The sequence below is a fragment of the Bos grunniens genome, chromosome 16 (genome assembly GCF_055505025.1).
Source record: "Bos grunniens cultivar Pamir isolate PY7600 chromosome 16, Bosgru_T2T1.0, whole genome shotgun sequence".
Classification (NCBI taxonomy): Eukaryota; Metazoa; Chordata; class Mammalia; order Artiodactyla; family Bovidae; genus Bos; species Bos grunniens.
The window spans coordinates 16880530-16899592 of NC_141180.1; the positions used below are offsets into that span (position 1 = coordinate 16880530).

The following is a 19063-nucleotide window of genomic DNA, read 5'->3' on the forward strand; positions in this document are numbered from 1 at the left end:
CTCGCCAAATGAGCTCATCTTCTTCGAGTATACTGTTATAAATTGGTATCACCATTCTCCTGATTGCTAAACCTTCAAATCTTCTCTGACTAAAATCCTGATAACTCTTCCTTCACAAAATGCACCTAAATGTTCCTTTCCACCCTGTCGTCACCACCCCGTGTCTGGCATTTGTCACCTAACACCTAGATGACAGCATCATAACAGGAATATAAAATTCTCTCAATCATATTCTTTCACTTTGCCTGCAGCTCACCTTCCTGATCTACTGTTCTGATATCAGAGCCCTCCTCCAAAAGAGTACATGGTTTCTCACTGGTTACAGCTTCCATCAGCTTCCCCTGAGCATCAATCCCATACCAGGGACACAGCATACAAAAATCATGTTTCTGTTCTGGAGACTTCATAGGCTAATACAAGGAGAAGTCAGTCCAAGATTCTTGGCCCACTGTCTGAGGTCTCTGGCTATCAAACTCTCTCTGGTTTACAACTCTACAAATTCATGTAAGATGTTCCTTCCATCAAGGAGACTTAGATTCTTTCAACTCTAAACCTTTGTTCACGACATGTTCATCCTCCTGCACCTAACCCAGACATCCTCTCTCCTTATCTAAACCCTACCTATTCTTCGAGGCCCAGCTTAGGTTCGATCTGCTTCTCTAGCCTGACTGTCTTGTAAGCATTCTCTGACATACGACATCTCTTTATCTAAAGCATGTGACTGTATTAGCATTTAACTTTTCACACGTTCACACAGCGCCTGCCTCATTCATCTGCAGGATCCCAGAGGTCAGGTCCTTCTCAGAAGGTGAGTGTCAGTCCCGCACTTTCTCAGTAGCTTCACAGTGCCTGTCATAGGGCTCTGCACTTACACGCTCAATAAGAATCCACTAATGTGTCTCCAGTACTTTGGCCACCTCATGCGAAGAGTTGACTCATTGGAAAAGACTCTGATGCTGGGAGGGATTGGGGGCAGGAGGAGAAGGGGACAACAGAGGATGAGATGGCTGGATGGCATCACTGACTCGATGGACGTGAGTCTGAGTGAACTCTGGGAGTTGGTGATGGACAGGGAGGCCTGGCGTGCTGCGATTCATGGGGTCACAAAGAGTCGGACACGACTGAGCGACTGATCTGATCTGATCTGATCTGAATGTGTTGATTGGTCCAATCACTTCATGGGAAATAGATGGGGAAACAGTGGAAACAGTGTCAGACTTTATTTTTTGGGGCTCCAAAATCACTGCAGATGGTGATTGCAGCCATTAAATTAAAAGACGCTTACTCCTTGGAAGGAAAGTTATGACCAACCTAGACAGCATATTCAAAAGCAGAGACAATACTTGGCCAACAAAGGTCCGTCTAGTCAAGGCTATGGTTTTTCCAGTGGTCATGTATGGATCTGAGAGTTGGATTGTGAAGAAGGCTGAGTGCCAAAAAATTGATGCTTTTGAACTGTGGTGTTGGAGAAGACTCTTGAGAGTCCCTTGGATTGCAAGGAGATCCAACCAGTCCATTCTGAAGGAGATCAGTCCTGGGTGTTCATTGGAAGGACTGATGCTGAAGCTGAAACTCTAATACTTTGGCCACCTCATGCACAGAGTTGAGTCATTGGAAAAGACTCTGATGCTGGGAGGGACTGGGGGCAGGAAGAGAGGGGATGACAGAGGATGAGATGGCTGGATGGCACCACCAACTCGATGCACATGAGTTTGGGTGAACTCTGGGAGTTGGTGATGGACAGGGAGGCCTGGTGTGCTGCAATTCATGGGGTCACAAAGAGTCGGACAGGACTGAGTGACTGAACTGAACTGAATGTGTTGATTGGACAAGGTTTTAGAAAACCTAGTTACTTTGTTTCCAGGATAATGAGGTCTAACAACATTACTAATGCCCTTGTAAATAAGTGGCTGCATTCACTCCTACACCAAAGCTTCTATGGCTTTCAAGGTTATTTAATGGCTTACTTACCTACCACCCACAGCAAAATCAGAGATTGCATAATAATAGGATTTGAGAACTTTGGGGTCATTAAACACTTCATCTCCAAAAGTGTTCAGGCGATTGAGAGTTACTCTGATGTCAGTGGCAGTTACCCATTCCTGTCAGAAAATAAAAACACAGAAAAGACGGTAAAGGCACTGAATTATTGTAAGAGACATGTATGTGACAAAATCTTCTAAACAGTTTATGTGTCATTTAACTTATGTCTTCTTCTGACATTAAATCTATTATACTACTCAAAGACTTCCTTTAATATCCTTATATTTTTCTCCTTGAATCTTCCCTTCTTGGATCTAAGTTGTTACTTCACCACTCAGAATCCCCCAAGGCAGAAATAATATTAATTTCGTCACAAGGCTGTAGAAAGGCTTAAATGAAATACGCTTTTCAATACTCAGCATACATTAGGTACTGAATACACATGTCCCGTCTCTCCACTCTATATCCGCACCCCAAAGCCAGCCTAGAGAAGCCAACAGAGTTCACAAAGCGCCACAACCACGTTCAATATGCTGGTCATTGTCTCCCCCTGCCCATCTTGTTCCATCTCCCTTTCCCTTTTATCCCAACCACTACTACAGATCTGGGAGACACTTCCCAGCACAAAGCAATCAATCATTACACTGGCCTGAACCAATCAGATGTACTCTTCTGTCCTGACCCTTCCCAAATGTCGCTTCTTGTGAGGCCTTCCCTGGCCGGGCTATCTAAAATTGCCACCACCACCACCACCTCCAACTCCCTACCTCCCATCACTATTTTATTAAAATTGCCTGTTTCCATCACCACCACCTGCACACCCCACCACTGCCACATCAGATTATAAGCTCCACAGGGCAGGAATTTTTTTGTTTTTGTTCACTGCATTTCACTGCTGGTTAGCATATACTTGGTGCTCAGATTAACATTCACCAAGGAGAAGACCCTTGAAAGTCCTTTAGACAGCAAGGAGAACAAACCAGCCAATCCTAAAGGAAACCAACCCTGAATATTCACTGGAAGGACTGACGCCAAAGATGAAGCTCCAATCCTTTGGCCACTTGATGCGAAGAACTGACTCATTGGAAAAGACCCTGATGCTTGCAAACATTGAGGGCAGGAGGAGAAGGGGACATCGAGGGATGAGATGGTTGGATGGCATCACTGACTGAATGGACATGAGTGTGAGCAAACTCAAGGAGCTTGTGAAGGGCAGGGAAGCCTGGCGTGCTGCAGTTCATGGGACGGCAAGGAGCTGGACACGACCTAGCCACTGAACAACAAGCAAACGGGCAGACTGGCAGAAACTACAACTGATCGAGATGGCAGGTCTATCATGATGGCAGAGGACCAGAAGGGAGGTTACACAGTTTTCCCCTAGGTTTTATGAGCTCTGAGTGCGTATAATAAATGCCCTTTCATTGAGCTCATTTTAGTCAGATGTTTACATCTGGGGTAATCCCGAGGAATCATGTCTGCCAGTGACCAAGCCCTGTGTATTCCCTTTTCACACTGATTCTAGACAGTGTGACTTGCTTTGGCCAAAGAAACATCAGTGAATGTGACACAGGCAGAAAATTGATATATATGCATGCCCTGGGACTTACCCTCTTGAATACTTTCACGATCACATGAAGAAGGCTAGTCTAGCCTCCTTGAGGAGATAAGATGACAGGGAGAGGATAAACCCAGCTCCCATCCCAGCTGACTGGCCAGGGAGTGACCTCAGGCCGACACAGAATCATGAGAAACAAGAAATCGTGGCTGTTTAAAACCATTAAGTTTTAGAGTGGTGTATTACGTATAATGACCCAAAGGTGCCACGCCCACATTCAGTTCTCTCCTGGGACTGCACCTCAGCATCACCAACAGAGACGTAACCAGCCAAGTGCAGAGCCGAAGGCATCTGTTTTCAGAAGGTTTCACGTGAGACAGGGAGGCACACCCCTGATTAAGAATCACTGCTTACTCCATGCCAAACACCTGGCAGATAGAACAACACAGAGAGCTCATCAAGGCTAATCTCTGTGAAGCCTCCATGTATAATTAGAAAGGAGAAGAGATGGTGATTTCACCATATCCAAACTTGGAACTCCAATAACAACTCCCACTCATGGTCACAATGTCAGGAATCTTTTAGCCGTCTGTAGTGTAAATAGCTGGACAGATCTCTGTGTTTAGCACTTGCGTCTTTGACAGGCTTCAACTTTATCACAGCTTTTCTTGAATAAAAGCTTCTCAAGAGCTGAATCTAAGACTTTTTCTTTCACAATGGGCATCTTAAAGAAAACAAACTCTAGAACTAGACTTTTCATGTTTTGAATCCCAGTTTAGTGGCTAGAAATAGTGTAACTTGGGGCCAGTGATTTTTTCTTTTCTGGGCCTCTGATTCCTCATCTGTAAAATGGAGATAATAGAAGTGTCTACCTTACAGTTATTGGGAAAGTTAAATGTGTTAATATATTTAATATATCTAAAGGGCTTAGAACAACACTTGGCATACTATGGCACACTACAGTAAGTGCTATAATAAATGCTAATCATTATTATGCATCACTACATGCTCAGCAATATTCAGCATTGAAACCAGGAAGGTTTCAGAGAGATCACAGCTTTTACAGGGAGGCGCAAGGAGCAGGGAGGGTAGGAGCCATCTGCCTCTGTCCTCACTGTCAGATTGGCTACCAGGCAGATCAGTTACCCTTCCTTGGTAGCTGTATATCAGAGTCAGAGCTCTTATATCCAGAGACACATAACTGATGCTTCTGCATAAGGATACCAACTGACCAAATCTATTGGCGAATGCCCACAGCCTTCTGTCACATTCAGTCTTATGAGGTTCTGAGGCATGAAGAATAAGAAACATCAGAACTCCTATAGCTGGGGAACTGATTTAAGACAAGCTAACAAGGCATATTGGAGAAGGCAATGGCACCCCACTCCAGTACTCTTGCCTGGAAAATCCCATGGACGGAGGAGCCTGGTAGGCTGCAGTCCATGGGGTAACTGAGGGTCGGAAACGACTGAGCGACTTCACTTTCAATTTTCACTTTCATGCATTGGAGAAGGAAATGGCAACCCACTCCAGTGTTCTTGCCTGGAGAATCCCAGGGATGGGGGAGCCTGGTGGGCTGCCGTCTATGGGGTCACACAGAGTTGGACACGACTGAAGTGACTTAGCAGCAGCAGCAGCAACAAGGCATACAGTTAGTAAAGGGGTGAGAAAACCACAGTCACATTACCTCACTGCTTTTCCTACTGACTACATGGTCCCTCTCCAGGACAGTAAAATACAATAACTTGTGTAGAAAGAATCAAAGCCAGGAAACATATGCCAGTTGATCAACTTAGACTTGTGGACACAGCAGGGGAAAAAGAGGGTGGGATGAATTGAGAGAGTAGCATCGACGTACGTACACTGCCATGCATGACACGGCTAGCTCGTGGGAGGCTGCTGAGTAACACAGGGGGCCCAGCTCAGTGCTCCGTGATGACCCAGAGAGGTGGGAACGGAGGGATGAGAGGGAGGCTCAAGAGGGAGAGGACACACGTATACTTATAGCTGATTCACGCTGTTGTACAGCAGAAACTCACACCATACTGTAAAGCAATTATCCTCCGATTAAAAATAAATTAAAAAAAATTTTTTAATGAATAATTGTAGATTATTTCTCCCCTAGGTAATCTGTTTCTTCATCTACTAGAGTCAGTTATTCTTTCTGCCCTTTATTTTGAATACATCTTCCTGCCATTGAAACAAATTTTCTGAAAGGCCTTTGCAAACCTACTCACTACTCACCAGAACCCTCAGAGTTTACCAAAATTAAGATTTATGAAGCCCCAGCAAGCAACAGAAGTACAGTGGAAGGGAGGAACTGGACTCAGACAGAATATAGTCTCGCCGTTCCCACTGTCCAAAGCCACACAGGCAAATTAGACGGAGAGTCCTTGAACATAAAAAATTCCAAAGAGAGAGAACGAGAGGCTACAAAGGCATAACACCCAGAAAAACAGGGGCATTCCCTACTCAGAAGTCACAACAGCTCTTCATAAAGTATATGGAGCACTTGCAAACCCACATCCAGTCACAGCAAATTAATATGGGCAGCCCCCATTTAGATGTTAGCTTCAGCCGCGTGATGGAAGCCTCTGATCAGTGTGAATGTGCTGAGGGTGGCAGGACACTCATCTGCCCCTCCAAAATCAGCAGCCAGAACATAAGACAAGGTTACAGACATCTAGGCAATACAGAAAGATTCCAAATTGTAGTGCATAAGGAACATGCACACAGAATTTATGAAAAAAGAACTCTGAGATTGCCACATAGGGACAAGTTTCTATCACCACCCTTATGCACTACACCAGGGTAGCTAAATTCACATCTCGACATAAAAACCAGTGCCTTTAGGTGATGAAGAGTTTTTTAATGATTGGCAACAGTGCCAGACAACCAAAATTTCCCTGTAAAATAATAAAGGGGGCTCCCCTGGTGGCTCAGTGATAAAGAATTCACCTACCAATGCAGGAGACATGGGGTTTGACTCCTCATCCCGGAAGACCCCACATGCCAGGAAGCAACTAAGCCCATGCACCACAACCACTGAACCTGTGGTCCAGACCTAGGAGCTGCAACTCCTGAGCCCACGTGCTGCAACCACCGAAGCCCACGCGCCCTAGAGCCCCTGCCCAGGAACGACAGAAGGCACTGCAGTGGGGAGCATGCACACCACAAGCAAGAGTAGCCCCCGCTCATCAAACTAGAGAAGAGCCCACGCAGCAACAAAGACCCCGCACAGCCAAAAAGAAATAAAAACTGTTTTAAAAATAGAAAAGGAAGGTAGAGTTCTTAAACATCTTATTTCAGTTGTTCCCTCTTGCCAACATTAAAAGCCTTTTTTTTTATTTTGTCAAATCAAAGAGGTAAGACGGGATACAAAAAAAAACACCCAGCAAATTCATTCAAATACCCTCCTTCCAAAGGAAGGTAGAGGAGCAAAATATTTCCACTGCAAGTACAGAGATGCAAGTTAAAATTGCTCAGCATTTAAAAACATCTGTAAAGTTTACATGCCAGGATACACGTGCACGCAAACACAAGAACAAACATCAAGGGGGAAGCAGGAACGAAACTACTTTCCTTCACTTATTAAGAGTACACTGGGGAGCAGAATAAAGTCCAGCTGTCTGTCCTGACCCTTCCTCCAAAAGCGGGCACGCGGGCCGCCCCCCCCCAACCCGCCATGATGATCTTCCCGCGCCCCGCATGGGGAACAACCCAGCGGCCACCCCGCCGAGCTCCGGTGCCTACCTGCAGCACAGGGCTGTTGTCGAAGTTGTAGGCGCTGGGCCTTCCTTCCAGGGTGGAAAAGGCCACGTTGCCCCCAGTGAGAGGAGAGATGTCGCTGAACTCATCTGTGCACAACGCCTGCTGCTCGTCGCCGCCCGTCCGGATGAAGCCGCGGGTTGCCTTCGAGTAGGTGTTCTCGCAGGAGCCGCTGTAGTACTGGTAAGGGATCCAGGGCCCGTCTTCCCGCGTGCGCTTGTAAATGGCGAAGCTCTCCGGGCGGCTGGTGTGGAACTTGAGGCGCACGTACGTGATGTCAAACGCTTTTCCTGTTGGGGCGAACACGTGGATGCTTGTAAGTCATGTGGATGAAGCGAAGAATCCTCCTCCATCCCCACTCTGCTCTGGAGCTCGACAAAGAGAACACAAACCACCCTGCGCAACTAGACTAAGAGGGTGCCGGAACGGACTACGCATTGGCTGTGCCGACAGGCCGTTCTCAGCCTGGAAACAGTGCGTGTTTTCCCTGGGCTCAGAAGCTGGCTCAGAAAAGCCCATTTATGATGTGTGCTGTTGAAATTTTGCTTCCCAGGAAAATTGACAGTATATTATGTACTTATACTATGAAGTGAAAGTAAAATTAAGTGAAAAAGTGCACTTTATCCTCAATGCTGTTGCTTCTACAAAAGCTTAATTAAAAGACAGAAAGGAAAATATTTGCTAGCTTTCTTCTGGGTACTTCCAAGATTTTCAAAAACTCATTCTTTATTCATTTTAATTTCTCTTCTTGATGCAAGAAGAGTATCATCGGGACTAATCTTTCTTTCTTTACCAGATTCTGGAAAAGAAATTTGAGAGATAAGGTCAGGAGTTGAGTAGGAATGAAGAAAAAAAACTTCTCCAGTCGCTGAACAGAGACAAAAACAGACAGAGACAGAGAAGAGAAAGGCAGTTTAAAAAAGCTGTATTCAGAAGAGAATATATGGGACATGAGTGCCGAGCAGGGAACAACAGCAAGGAGCAGGAGCCAACGGGCTGTCATGCCTCTGGGAGCCCGGTCACTGGGTCTGGCAGCGCCGTGCGGCAGCCAGACCAGAACGTGGTCTGACGGCTGGGCCAGCGTGGGTGCTGGCCAGCAGGACTTCAGGTGGGTAAGAAAGATATTGTGCAGTATGGCAGAAACCACCACAATACTGTAAAGTAATCAGCCTCCAATTAAAATAATTATAAAAAAAAAAAAGATAACGTGTAACTGGTTTTAAACGCCATTCATTCACAAATGGGTCTTCCGATCAGTTTTTGTCAAGAAGGGTTTCTCGGGCACAACTACCTGCTCAGACCCACATTGTATATTTCGGGGGACAAGATGTGTCAGACACAGGGGGTCTCTTCTGTGTGAATCAACTTCCCGTGAAGAAGCCTCCTCCAGGACCTGGAGGGGAGGAGTTCCTGCACTCTCGCAAGTGCTGAGGAGAGGCTTCTACCACTGTCCCACCTCCTCACACCCACCTGCACCGGCACCGGCACCGGCACCCCCCCCCCTCCCCCGGGGAGGAGTGATGCTCGTGTGTGGCCTGGAATCTCCTCAACTCTCTCCTCTCTGCAGCTGGCGCCCCATCCCCTCTCCCTCACGCCTGAGCGCCCCTCCTCCACCGGGTGAGGGAGGCCTGTTGCCACCCTGCTACTCCATCCAGGACTGAGTGGGTGACTTCAACCTGGGTGGGGATGTCCAGGCTCTCTTTTTCAAATCAGTTTTATCCAGGATAAAACTGATCAGATAAGCCAAATCTGACTCTATGGTCCAGATCTTACAAGAGGGGTGTAACTGTACCCATATATATGAAACGCATTCACGCACATAAGATCTTGAACATAAAGATGTATGCATGCAGGAAAAAAACACAGGACTGGGCCCTGCAAGACTGAAGTGCAGATCCCGACTCCTCAATTACTAGCGGTGGGATCTCTAGTGCTTTGTCCATCACTTTCTCCTCTGTAGAAATGATGATATAGACACAGAGAACAGATTTGTGGTTGCCAAGGGGGAGGTGGGGGTTGGGGAGGGAAAGATTTGGAGTTTTGGATTCGTAAATGCAAACTATTACGTATAGAATGGATAAATAACAAGGTCCTACTTATAGCACAGCGAACTATATTCAATATCCTGTGAGAAACCATAATGGAAAAGAATATGAAAAAGAAAATATATATATAACTGAATCACCATGCTGTATAGCAGAAATTAATACAATATTATAAATCAACTATATATCAATAAATTTTTTTCAAAAATAAACAAAAAAAATGAGAGTGATGATCCCTGAGCCACCTATCTCAAAGAGTTGTTGGAAGGTCAAACTAAGATTCTGCATATCTGCATATACTTGATTAGTTATAAAATTATATACAGAGTTTATATAATATATATATATCCTGAATTTTATATATAGTCATGAAATTATATATATATATGTTTATATATGTAATTGTATATATAATCATGAAATTGGAGCTTAAAGACAATTGTCTCTTCAATCTAGTCTGAGATATAAATGCTAAGGCTTTGAGGTTTTTGGCAGCATTGCGTTGGTTGAACACTAGGCCAGCTGGCTTGTTTCTCAGTACCATTATCAGAGATGGCTCAGTGGTAAAGACTCTGCCTGCCAAGCATGAGACCTGGGTTTGATCCCTGGGTCGGGAAGGTCCTCTGGAGAGGGAAATGGCAACCCACTCTAGTATTCTTGCCATGGAAAATCGCATGGAGCCTGGTGGGCTAGAATCCATGGGGTCACAAAGAGTTGGACATGACTTAGCAACTAAACAGCAGAAACATACAAATAGAAAGCATGACTATAATATAGTACAGAAGAGAATTCCTGAACTAGGATCCTGGAGATGTTCACACACAAGAGCCTGATTGCACAAGGGCCTACCTGATACAGTTGCCAGAGAATATAACACAAACCTGGACCTTCTACCTAGGAAGCACTACAACACTTTGGACACAGGTCATGCAAATACAGCTTACAACACTCCTGTTAAAAGAATGCAAACTGAACCTGTATCTATCTACTGTGTCAAAAATGTAAAGAAGTCACCTGTGAATGAGGGCGAGGTTGTAATACAGTATCAATGGTATTCCAGAGACTATCTAAAACATTCTGGAATGGTAAAACAATTTAGTTACTCATAAGTACGTGGCTTGGGATGTTCAAAGGCTTACGTACTAATCTTTGGACTACAGATTACCCTTGCTTTTCTGTTCTGTCTACATTTCTGCCATTTCATTGTTCTTTAGCAACCCAATCTGCAGGAGGATGGATCAAAGGAGAGAAGGTAAAACGGATCTGGGTATCCAGTGTCCCAGACAAACATCTGCACCACAAAGCCACACACTGAAAGAAACAGGAATATGTGGTCACTCAGTGTCGGCACGGAACATCAGAAAAGCAACTCTGCTAGCAGTAAACTCTGAAGCAGCCCAGCTTGCTGGCACTGGCCCTGTCTCCCCACACCTCATTTTCAGAGCTGCTTTTCTAACTTTTAGCTACGGTTGAAAGAGGTGGCAGTCTGTGGCTATCTGGAAAGGAGGCTCCCACATTCCACATGACAAGATGGACACATGCATGACTTTCGGTGTTGTGGCCAGCCAACCCAGCCATGGATGCCGACCACTGCAATTCCACGTGATGAATGCTGTGACGGAGAAGGACATGAGGTCTGGGGAGCCTGGAGGAAAGTCATCTCACCCACATTTGTGAGGTCAAGAAACATTTTCGAGAGGAAGTGACATCTAAACCCAAGACCTGAGAAATGCAGAGGGATTAGCTAGGCCAATAGAGACCAGTTGTCCAGGCAGATGGAACAGGATGTATGAAAGAACAGAGGACACAGAGGGGTGGAGTACAGCTAGGACTGGGGAGGGTGGCTGGAGACAAGGCAGCTAGCAAGCAGGGCATGCTGGGCCTGAGGCCATGCTAAAGAGCAACTTCAACTCCCACTGACAAGCTAACTGAGGGATTTACGTCAAGAAATGCATGATCAGGTTTGATTTTTAGAAAGATCATTCTGGCCACTGTGTGGAGATCAGGTTAGAAGGGACAGGACTAAAGGTGGGAAGAACTGTTAGAAAGATGTGGCAGTAATCCTGGCTAACAGTGGCTGCACTCGATACAGGGACAGCTGGAATAGAGAGAAATGAATGGACTTGGGTGACATGCAATTGTGTGTGTGCATGCTCAGTCTCTCAGACATACAGTTAGCAGACCTCAATATCAATAATAATTTGGTAAATGATGGAGGGGAGCAGAAGTCATTTCCGATAGCCGTCTCTATTTTCACCCTAATTGACATTCAGTTTCATTGCTGAAGTTCCTTCTACGTGTTCCATAAGGCAGTAGGATTAAGAATAACATTCAGTTTCCTAGTTTAAAAACAACCAAATGGAAAGACATACCATACCATCCACTGCAACAGATAGCAAAGGAGGTTAAGCAAAACTGGAGGCAGGAGCGAAGGGTATGATTGGGAGATGCATCTATCTTGGCTACACAAGATTTAAGGTGTCTATGGTCACTGAGACAGGGAAAAATACGTCTGGTAGGGAGTTGGATGTGAATGATCTGAAGGCCCAAGAGAGACATCTAAGATGGAGATACAGATTTGGGATTCAAGGACTTCCCTGGTGGTTCAGCAGTTAAGACTCCAAGCTTCCAATGCAGGGGGCGCAGGTTCAATACCTGGTCAGGAAACTAAGATCCCGCATGCCCCACAGTGTGGCCAAAATAAATTTTTTTTTTTAGTTTTTTCAAAAGTTGAAGATCCAGGACTCATTAGCCTGCAGTTGGATAATGAAGACTGCCATGGTTGCGACCAAAGAGGGCAGGAGTGTTGAGTGAGAAGCGAGCTGACTTTTGGGAATCATGCTGAAGAGCATCAAAATTTAAAGCACAGCCAGAAAAAGAAGTGACAGAGGGGACTGTGAAGACCAGAGGGAGGAGGGCAAGTCAGAGAGTACAGATATCATGGAAGCCAAGAGGGAAATAAATAAGCAGTAGTGTTTAAATCTGCATAATGACTAAGAAGCATCCACTAGCTTCACGCCACAAAGAGATCACTGCAGGGAGGTGCGAGGGGGGTTCAGGATGGGGAACACAGGTACACCCGTGGTGGATTCATGTCAATGTACGGCACAACCACTACAATACTGTTAAGTAATTAGCCTCCAATTAAAATAAATCAATTTATATTAAAAAAAAAAAAAAAGAGGTCACTGCTGCGCTTAGCGAGGATAGTCCCACTGGCAGGGATCTTACTGAACTGGAACTGAGAACCCATGGCAGACAGGTGGTGGAAATGCTGACACAGTAAGTACAGCCAACCTGGTCTGACATCTCAATAAAGTGGAGGAGAAAGAGAAGACCGCAAACCTGGAGGGGTACAGGGCCAGGGAAGATGCCTCCCTTTAAGGTGACAGAAGATACAAGGAGACATTGCTGTCGTGTTCCAGTCAGCAGAAAGGGAAAGACTGGAGAAAAGAGGCTGGGAAACAAGAATGTGATTCAACGCTGTGAAAGGACTGGCTCCATATGGGAGGAAGCCTGCGCCTTGCCTTCTACCTGAGTGCAAATGCAAGGGATTTAGTAGGCTTTGGTCCATGGGGTCGCGAAGACTCGGACACGACTGAGCGACTTCACTTTCACTTTTCACTTTCATGCACTGGAGAAGGAAATGGCAACCCACTCCAGTGTTCTTGCCTGGAGAATCCCAGGGTCGGGGGAGCCTGGTGGGCTGCCATCTCTGGGGTCTCACAGAGTCGGACACGACTGAAGCAACTTAGCAGCAGCAGCAGCAGCAGGGGATGGAAATTGAAAGCATTCGAACTGATGACTATTTTTTCTGTGCAGTGACAAGCAAGGGTACCTGCTAAGGGGCTGAGGGCAAAGCCTGTGGAGAATGTTAGGTAGGGAATATCTGAAGAGAATGGAGACCCAAGACAGAAACTAGCAGAAAGCTAACGGAAGAGAAAGAAGACAAACAGGACAGAGGCAAAGCTGCCAGGTAACGGCACAGACAGCTTCGAGGAGGTGTGATTTTCTAGAGAAGCACTTAGTTCCCACTGTACAGATGCAATGGACGGACACTGCAGGACGGATGTTACTTCAAGGATTTCCTTGGCAGTCCAGTGGTTAAGACTCCACACTGCCACTGCAGGCGGCACAGGTTTGATCCCTGGTCAGGGAACGAAGATCCTGCATGCCTCGAGGTGTGGCCCCAAAAATAAACAAATAAGAAAGTAAATACACAAAGTGGAGTGGAACAGTCATGGCTTATATATTCTGTGTTATCTAGAACTACCTGTAATCATGGATAATCAAGAATTGGAAACTTAGGAGCTAGTTTTTATTTCATTAAACAACTACAGTTGAGACCTGCCACACGCTTGTTAACACTCTCTCTCTCATTATACTTCCCTGCTCCTTATCTGTCCATCCTACTCATTTCACAGTAGACAGAGCAAGAAGGTCTCATTCATCTACCATTTAATAGAAAAAGAGGACTAGGTCTCTGTTTTTTCAGTCCAATGACAGCTACTACACTATCTTCCTAACTTGGGGGCACACGAAAGTAGACAATACGACTTCAAAGTAGAGGAGCCAAGCCAAGCAATGAAGAAAATCCGTAAGATCTTGTCTGGAAAGTATTCCAGCCACTATACAGCTTAGAAGGTCTTCCCCCTCCACCTTGTCTTCATGCACATGAAGACTAACCCTGGATACACACCCTCGAGAAGATATTTAGCTTCTGAATGTTCTGCTGCCTCCCACCCTCACCCCCCGCCGCCACATTCCTTCCATAAACAAAGAGATTCAGGTGCAGATGTTCAGAACCAAGCACACAAAGTTAACTAATACTTCCTGCTCTGAACCCTACAGTGCATGTGGCCAAGGGATTGATAGACGAGGAAGGGACCACAGCCTGGACGATGCGAATCCAGCCCCTGTTCACACAGGGTCGAGCCAAGGAATTCTGCATCAGCCCCCTCCATGGTGAAGTATTTCTAATCTCTCTGAGTAGGGGAGAAACCGTTCCTGTCTCAGAACTGGAGTCAAGTACTGACTGCAGCGGAACATGAATGCTTCTCTGTTATGTGCGGCTCAGAGAATTCCATGGGGACGTTGTGCAATAGCGTCCCTTACAGAGAAGTAATGAACGACAATGGATGTACAGAGTTGCACGAAATTTCAACATGCCCTTGCATGGCCTGCACTAGAAGAGAACGAGCTCATTCTGAAGTATCATATTAGGAGTCACTGATCCACTGCTGTTCTTATACGCTCTCTTCTCAGAAAGATCAGAAAGATCAGAAAGTGACTGCTGTCCTTGCAGTCAGCCTTGATCTGAGATAGACATGCACAAGTGCTTAGTCGTGTCTGACTCTCTGCGACTCTCTGGACTGTAGCCCGCCAGCTCCTCTTGTCCATGGAGTTTTCTAGGCAAGGTATACTGGAATGGGTTGCCATTTCCGATAACCAGGGGATCATCCTGACCCAGGGATCGAACCCATGTCTCCTGCATCTCCTGCATTGGCAGGCAGATTCTTTACCACTAGGGCCACCTGGGAATACGAAACTTCACTGAGGTTGTAGCACAGAAAGTCGATTAGAGATGGGAGATGTTTAAGCTACTAGACGGGAGTCTCCAAACAGTTAACACAAACAGTAGTCGCAGAAAACAACTACTTGAAAACGTTTCCAATGTTGTTAGGGTAACTGCTGGCTGAAATAGGAGTTCCCAGGACAACGTGTACAGCTGCATACCAGCTGTTATTGTTCCACCTCAGCAGACAGATTGTACAAATACGGCCTCGCCAATCAAGATGACCCAGGGCCAAGTTAATGCTGAATGTCGGATCCTCAAGTGGACACAGATGGGTGATCAGAAAGCATGGAGAGGAACCATCAAGCACAGACAGAATGTGTTGGGGGGTGATCTGGGTACATGGAGTCAATCTAACTGTTAAGAGACTCAGCCCTAATTGCCTGCTGAGGCTAGTTTCTGTGGCTCAATTCTCATCTTCAAAATAGATTGTCTTTAAAAACTTATTATCCCACTCCTGTCCCTTAAATTTTAGTGCTCTTTTTGTATGCCCTCTTTCTTGTCAATCAGCTAAATGCCAACAGCATAAGGGCACAATCCCATAGGAACTGCAACTGAATCAGCACAACTGACGGAGGAAGACAAGGAACCTTTACAGTTCTCTATGAAATAGTCGTTCTTCACTGAATTTATTAAAACAAATGCAATAGCATCCACAACTGGAGAAAGCATCCCTTTCAAACGAATAAACAAATGTTCAAATTTCCAGGTACACGCAGAAGGCACATTCCATCTCACACGAGCCCCTGTCATGACAGAAAGACATGCTGAGATGAGCGGTGCTGGAAGGCAGACAGTTTCCATTCCAAACTGCCACAGGGAAACGTCACAAAGCAGGCGGGTAAAACAGACAAGTGATGATAACCACTTTAGAATTTTTTAAAAAGCTAATAAAATTCTCTACCACAGGCTATGTATTAAAAATAATGGTATGGCTGAGAGTCGGACACGACTGAGTGACTTCATTTTCACTTTTCACTTTCATGCACTGGAGATGGAAGTGGCAACCACTCCAGTGTTCTTGTCTGGAGAATCCCAGGGACGAGGGAGCCTGGTGGGCTGCCGTCTATGGGGTCGCATAGAGTCAGACACGACTGAAGCAACTTAGCAGCAGCAGCAGCATAACAATAAAGCTAAGGAGAAAACTCGAGTTTTAAAATGGATTGGTATGATCTGGGACAAAATAAACCCATAATCTCTTGGGGAAACAAGATTTTTCCCTAAAGGACCAAATTTAAAGTTCAAGGCAAACAAGACAGTTTTACTCTCTCCCTATGACCTGCTAAAATTCTACTTAGCTTGACTGCTGAATAAGACCATGGGCACTAACTTAGATCAGATCAGATCAGTCGCTCAGTCGTGTCCAACTCTTTGCGACCCCATGAATCGCAGCACGCCAGGCCTCCCTGTCTATCACCAACTCCCAGAGTTCACTCAGATTCACGTCCATCGAGTCAGTGATGCCATCCAGCCATCTCATCCTCTGTCGTCCCCTTCTCCTCTTGCCCCCAATCCCTCCCAGCATCAGAGTCTTTTCCAATGAGTCAACTCTTTGCATGAGGTGGCCAAAGTACTGGACTTTCAGCTTTAGCATCATTCCTTCCAAAGAAATCCCAGGGCTGATCTCCTTCAGAATGAACTGGTTGGATCTCCTTGCAGTCCAAGGGACTCTCAAGAGTCTTCTCCAACACCACAGTGCAAAAGCATCAACTCTTCGGCGCTCAGCCTTCTTCACAGTCCAACTCTCACATCCATACATGACCACAGGAAAAACCACAGCCTTGACTAGACGAACCTTTGTTGGCAAAGTAATGTCTCTGCTTTTGAATACGCTATCTAGGTTGGTCATAACTTTCCTTCCAAGGAGTAAGCGTCTTTTAATTTCATGGCTGCAGTCACCATCTGTAGTGATTTTGGAGCCCCAAAAAATAAAGTCTGACACTGTTTCCACTGTTTCCCCACCTATTTCCCATGAAGTGGTGGGACCGGATGCTATGATCTTCGTTTTCTGAATGTTGAGCTTTAAGCCAACTTTTTCACTCTCCTCTTTCACTTTCATCAAGAGGCTTTTGAGTTCCTCTTCACTTTCTGCCATAAGGGTGGTGTCATCTGCATATCTGAGGTTATTGATATTTCTCCCGGCAATCTTGATTCCAGCTTGTGTTTCTTCCAGTCCAGCGTTTCTCATGATGTACTCTGCATAGAAGTTAAATAAACAGGGTGACAATATACACCCTTGATGAACTCCTTTTCCTATTTGGAACCAGTCTATTGTTCCATGTCCAGTTCTAACTGTTGCTTCCTGACCTGCAATACAAATTTCTCAAGAGGCAAATCAGGTGGTCTGGTATTCCCATCTCTTTCAGAATTTTCCACAGTTTATTGTGATCCACACAGTCAAAGGCTTTGGCATAGTCAATAAAGCAGAAATAGATCCTCAAAAACTAAAATCCTGCCTGTGTTCCCCAACAGTAATATCCAAAAATGCTACATAGTTTTCAGCAAATTGAAGGGTCAAAATTGCTTTGCTTTACACACTAAATAAATAAGAAATCATCATACAACTGTTACATGAACAGAGAGAATTCTTATCTGAACACTAGAACATCAAACACTTTTGGAAGGTAATTTCAAAATAGGTGCAAACTACTGTTAGAGGTTACAGATATTTTCCTTTATTGAAACATCAGATAAATGTATCTCAATTTGTATATCCTACCATTTTATTTGAATTTGTTACCAGAAGAGACAAGATTTGCAAGTGAAATTTCAAGCCAAGAACTGGGCATATGACTTATTAACCCAAACCTCATGCTCGCTAACTCAATACCAGCCCTAATTCAGGCTAGTAGGTCACAAGCATGCCTGAAATCCTTGAGCCAAGAGAAAGGAATGAAGCCAACATTTACTCCCACTCGTCCAAGCTGAGGCAAAAAAATCCACTCTGCCGAACATCAGAGTTCTAAACTGCAAGGAACTGAGTGATGTGTAAGATTTAATGGAATCACACAAAGAAAGTGGAGCACATGTATACCTGTGATGGATTCATTTTGATGTTTGGCAAAACTAATACAATTACATAAAGTTTAAAAATAAAATAAAATTAAAAAAAAAAAAGAAAGTGGTTAATTATAATACCAAAGAAATAAGGAAATAAACAGGCAATGAAATGTAAGTTCCATAAATAAAACCCATACTTTAAAACCAATATTTTTTAAGACATGAAAAAGATGTCTAATTGTTCAAGACATGATAAGGAAAAAAAGACACCAGTTTTATGGGTAGCTATCTCTTGTTCTGTGACATCTGTACACTATTGAGATCTGACTATTTTTAACTACCATCCCTAGCAAAATACTGAAGAACTTTAAAACAGTAGAGAGAAAATCTGACTGGCAAAAATAAGAGATTCTAATATAGTCATAACGGTAAAGTCATTGACTAAGATGACTTCTAATAAATCCTCCCTACATACAAAAAGTTAACCCACAGTGTACTTTTATTCATTCAATAACTATTTGCTAAGTAAATTTAAGTGACAGTCCATCATGACAAGCTATTTAGAAACGCAGTCCTTCATTTTGCTAGAATGCCTCTTACCCTCCAGTTTAAGTCTTAAACTCAGCTCTCTATGTCTCCAGATCATAAACTATTTGTATCTGTCCTAAATGGAAGAAACAATTATAAATACTATAAAATATCTTAAGTACTAAAATGTTTTTCTCGGTTTTCACAATAGTGTAACTTCTTACCACAGTCACCTATTAGATCAGTTAATAGCCATAACTGGTGCTAATAACTGCAAGTCCAAATTCTCCCATTCCTTCCTCAGATATTTGCTGAGCACCTATTATGCCACTGTCCTGGGCCCTATTCCAGGCACTGGGGCTACAGCAGAAAAGCAGACGGCTAAGGTCCCGACTTAGGGGGCTTACAATGCGGTACGGAGTGGGAGTGAGTAAGGGAGAGGTAAAAAACAAAAATAAAAACAAAAGTCTTGTGTGTCAGATGGTAAATGACATGATAAAGAACAAACAAGGGACAGAAAGCACGGGAATGGAGCGGTATTTAATGCAGTGTCAGAGATGGCCTCACCGATGTAGATAAGGTGACATTCTGGGAAAGCATAAAGAAGTG

The 19063-nt window shown here is 44.6% G+C and overlaps 1 protein-coding gene across 1 annotated transcript in view; it reads right to left on the minus strand.

The window, feature by feature from the left end:
• Positions 1–19063, minus strand: part of LAMC1 (laminin subunit gamma 1) — a 121433-nt gene that overhangs the window by 38694 nt on the left and 63676 nt on the right. The window contains exons 2-3 of the mRNA XM_086343479.1: positions 7292–7596; positions 1972–2102 (exon numbers count right to left, since the gene is read on the minus strand). Of these exons, the coding sequence (XP_086199605.1) occupies positions 1972–2102; positions 7292–7596 (436 nt within the window). The remainder of the gene's footprint in view (positions 1–1971; positions 2103–7291; positions 7597–19063) is intronic.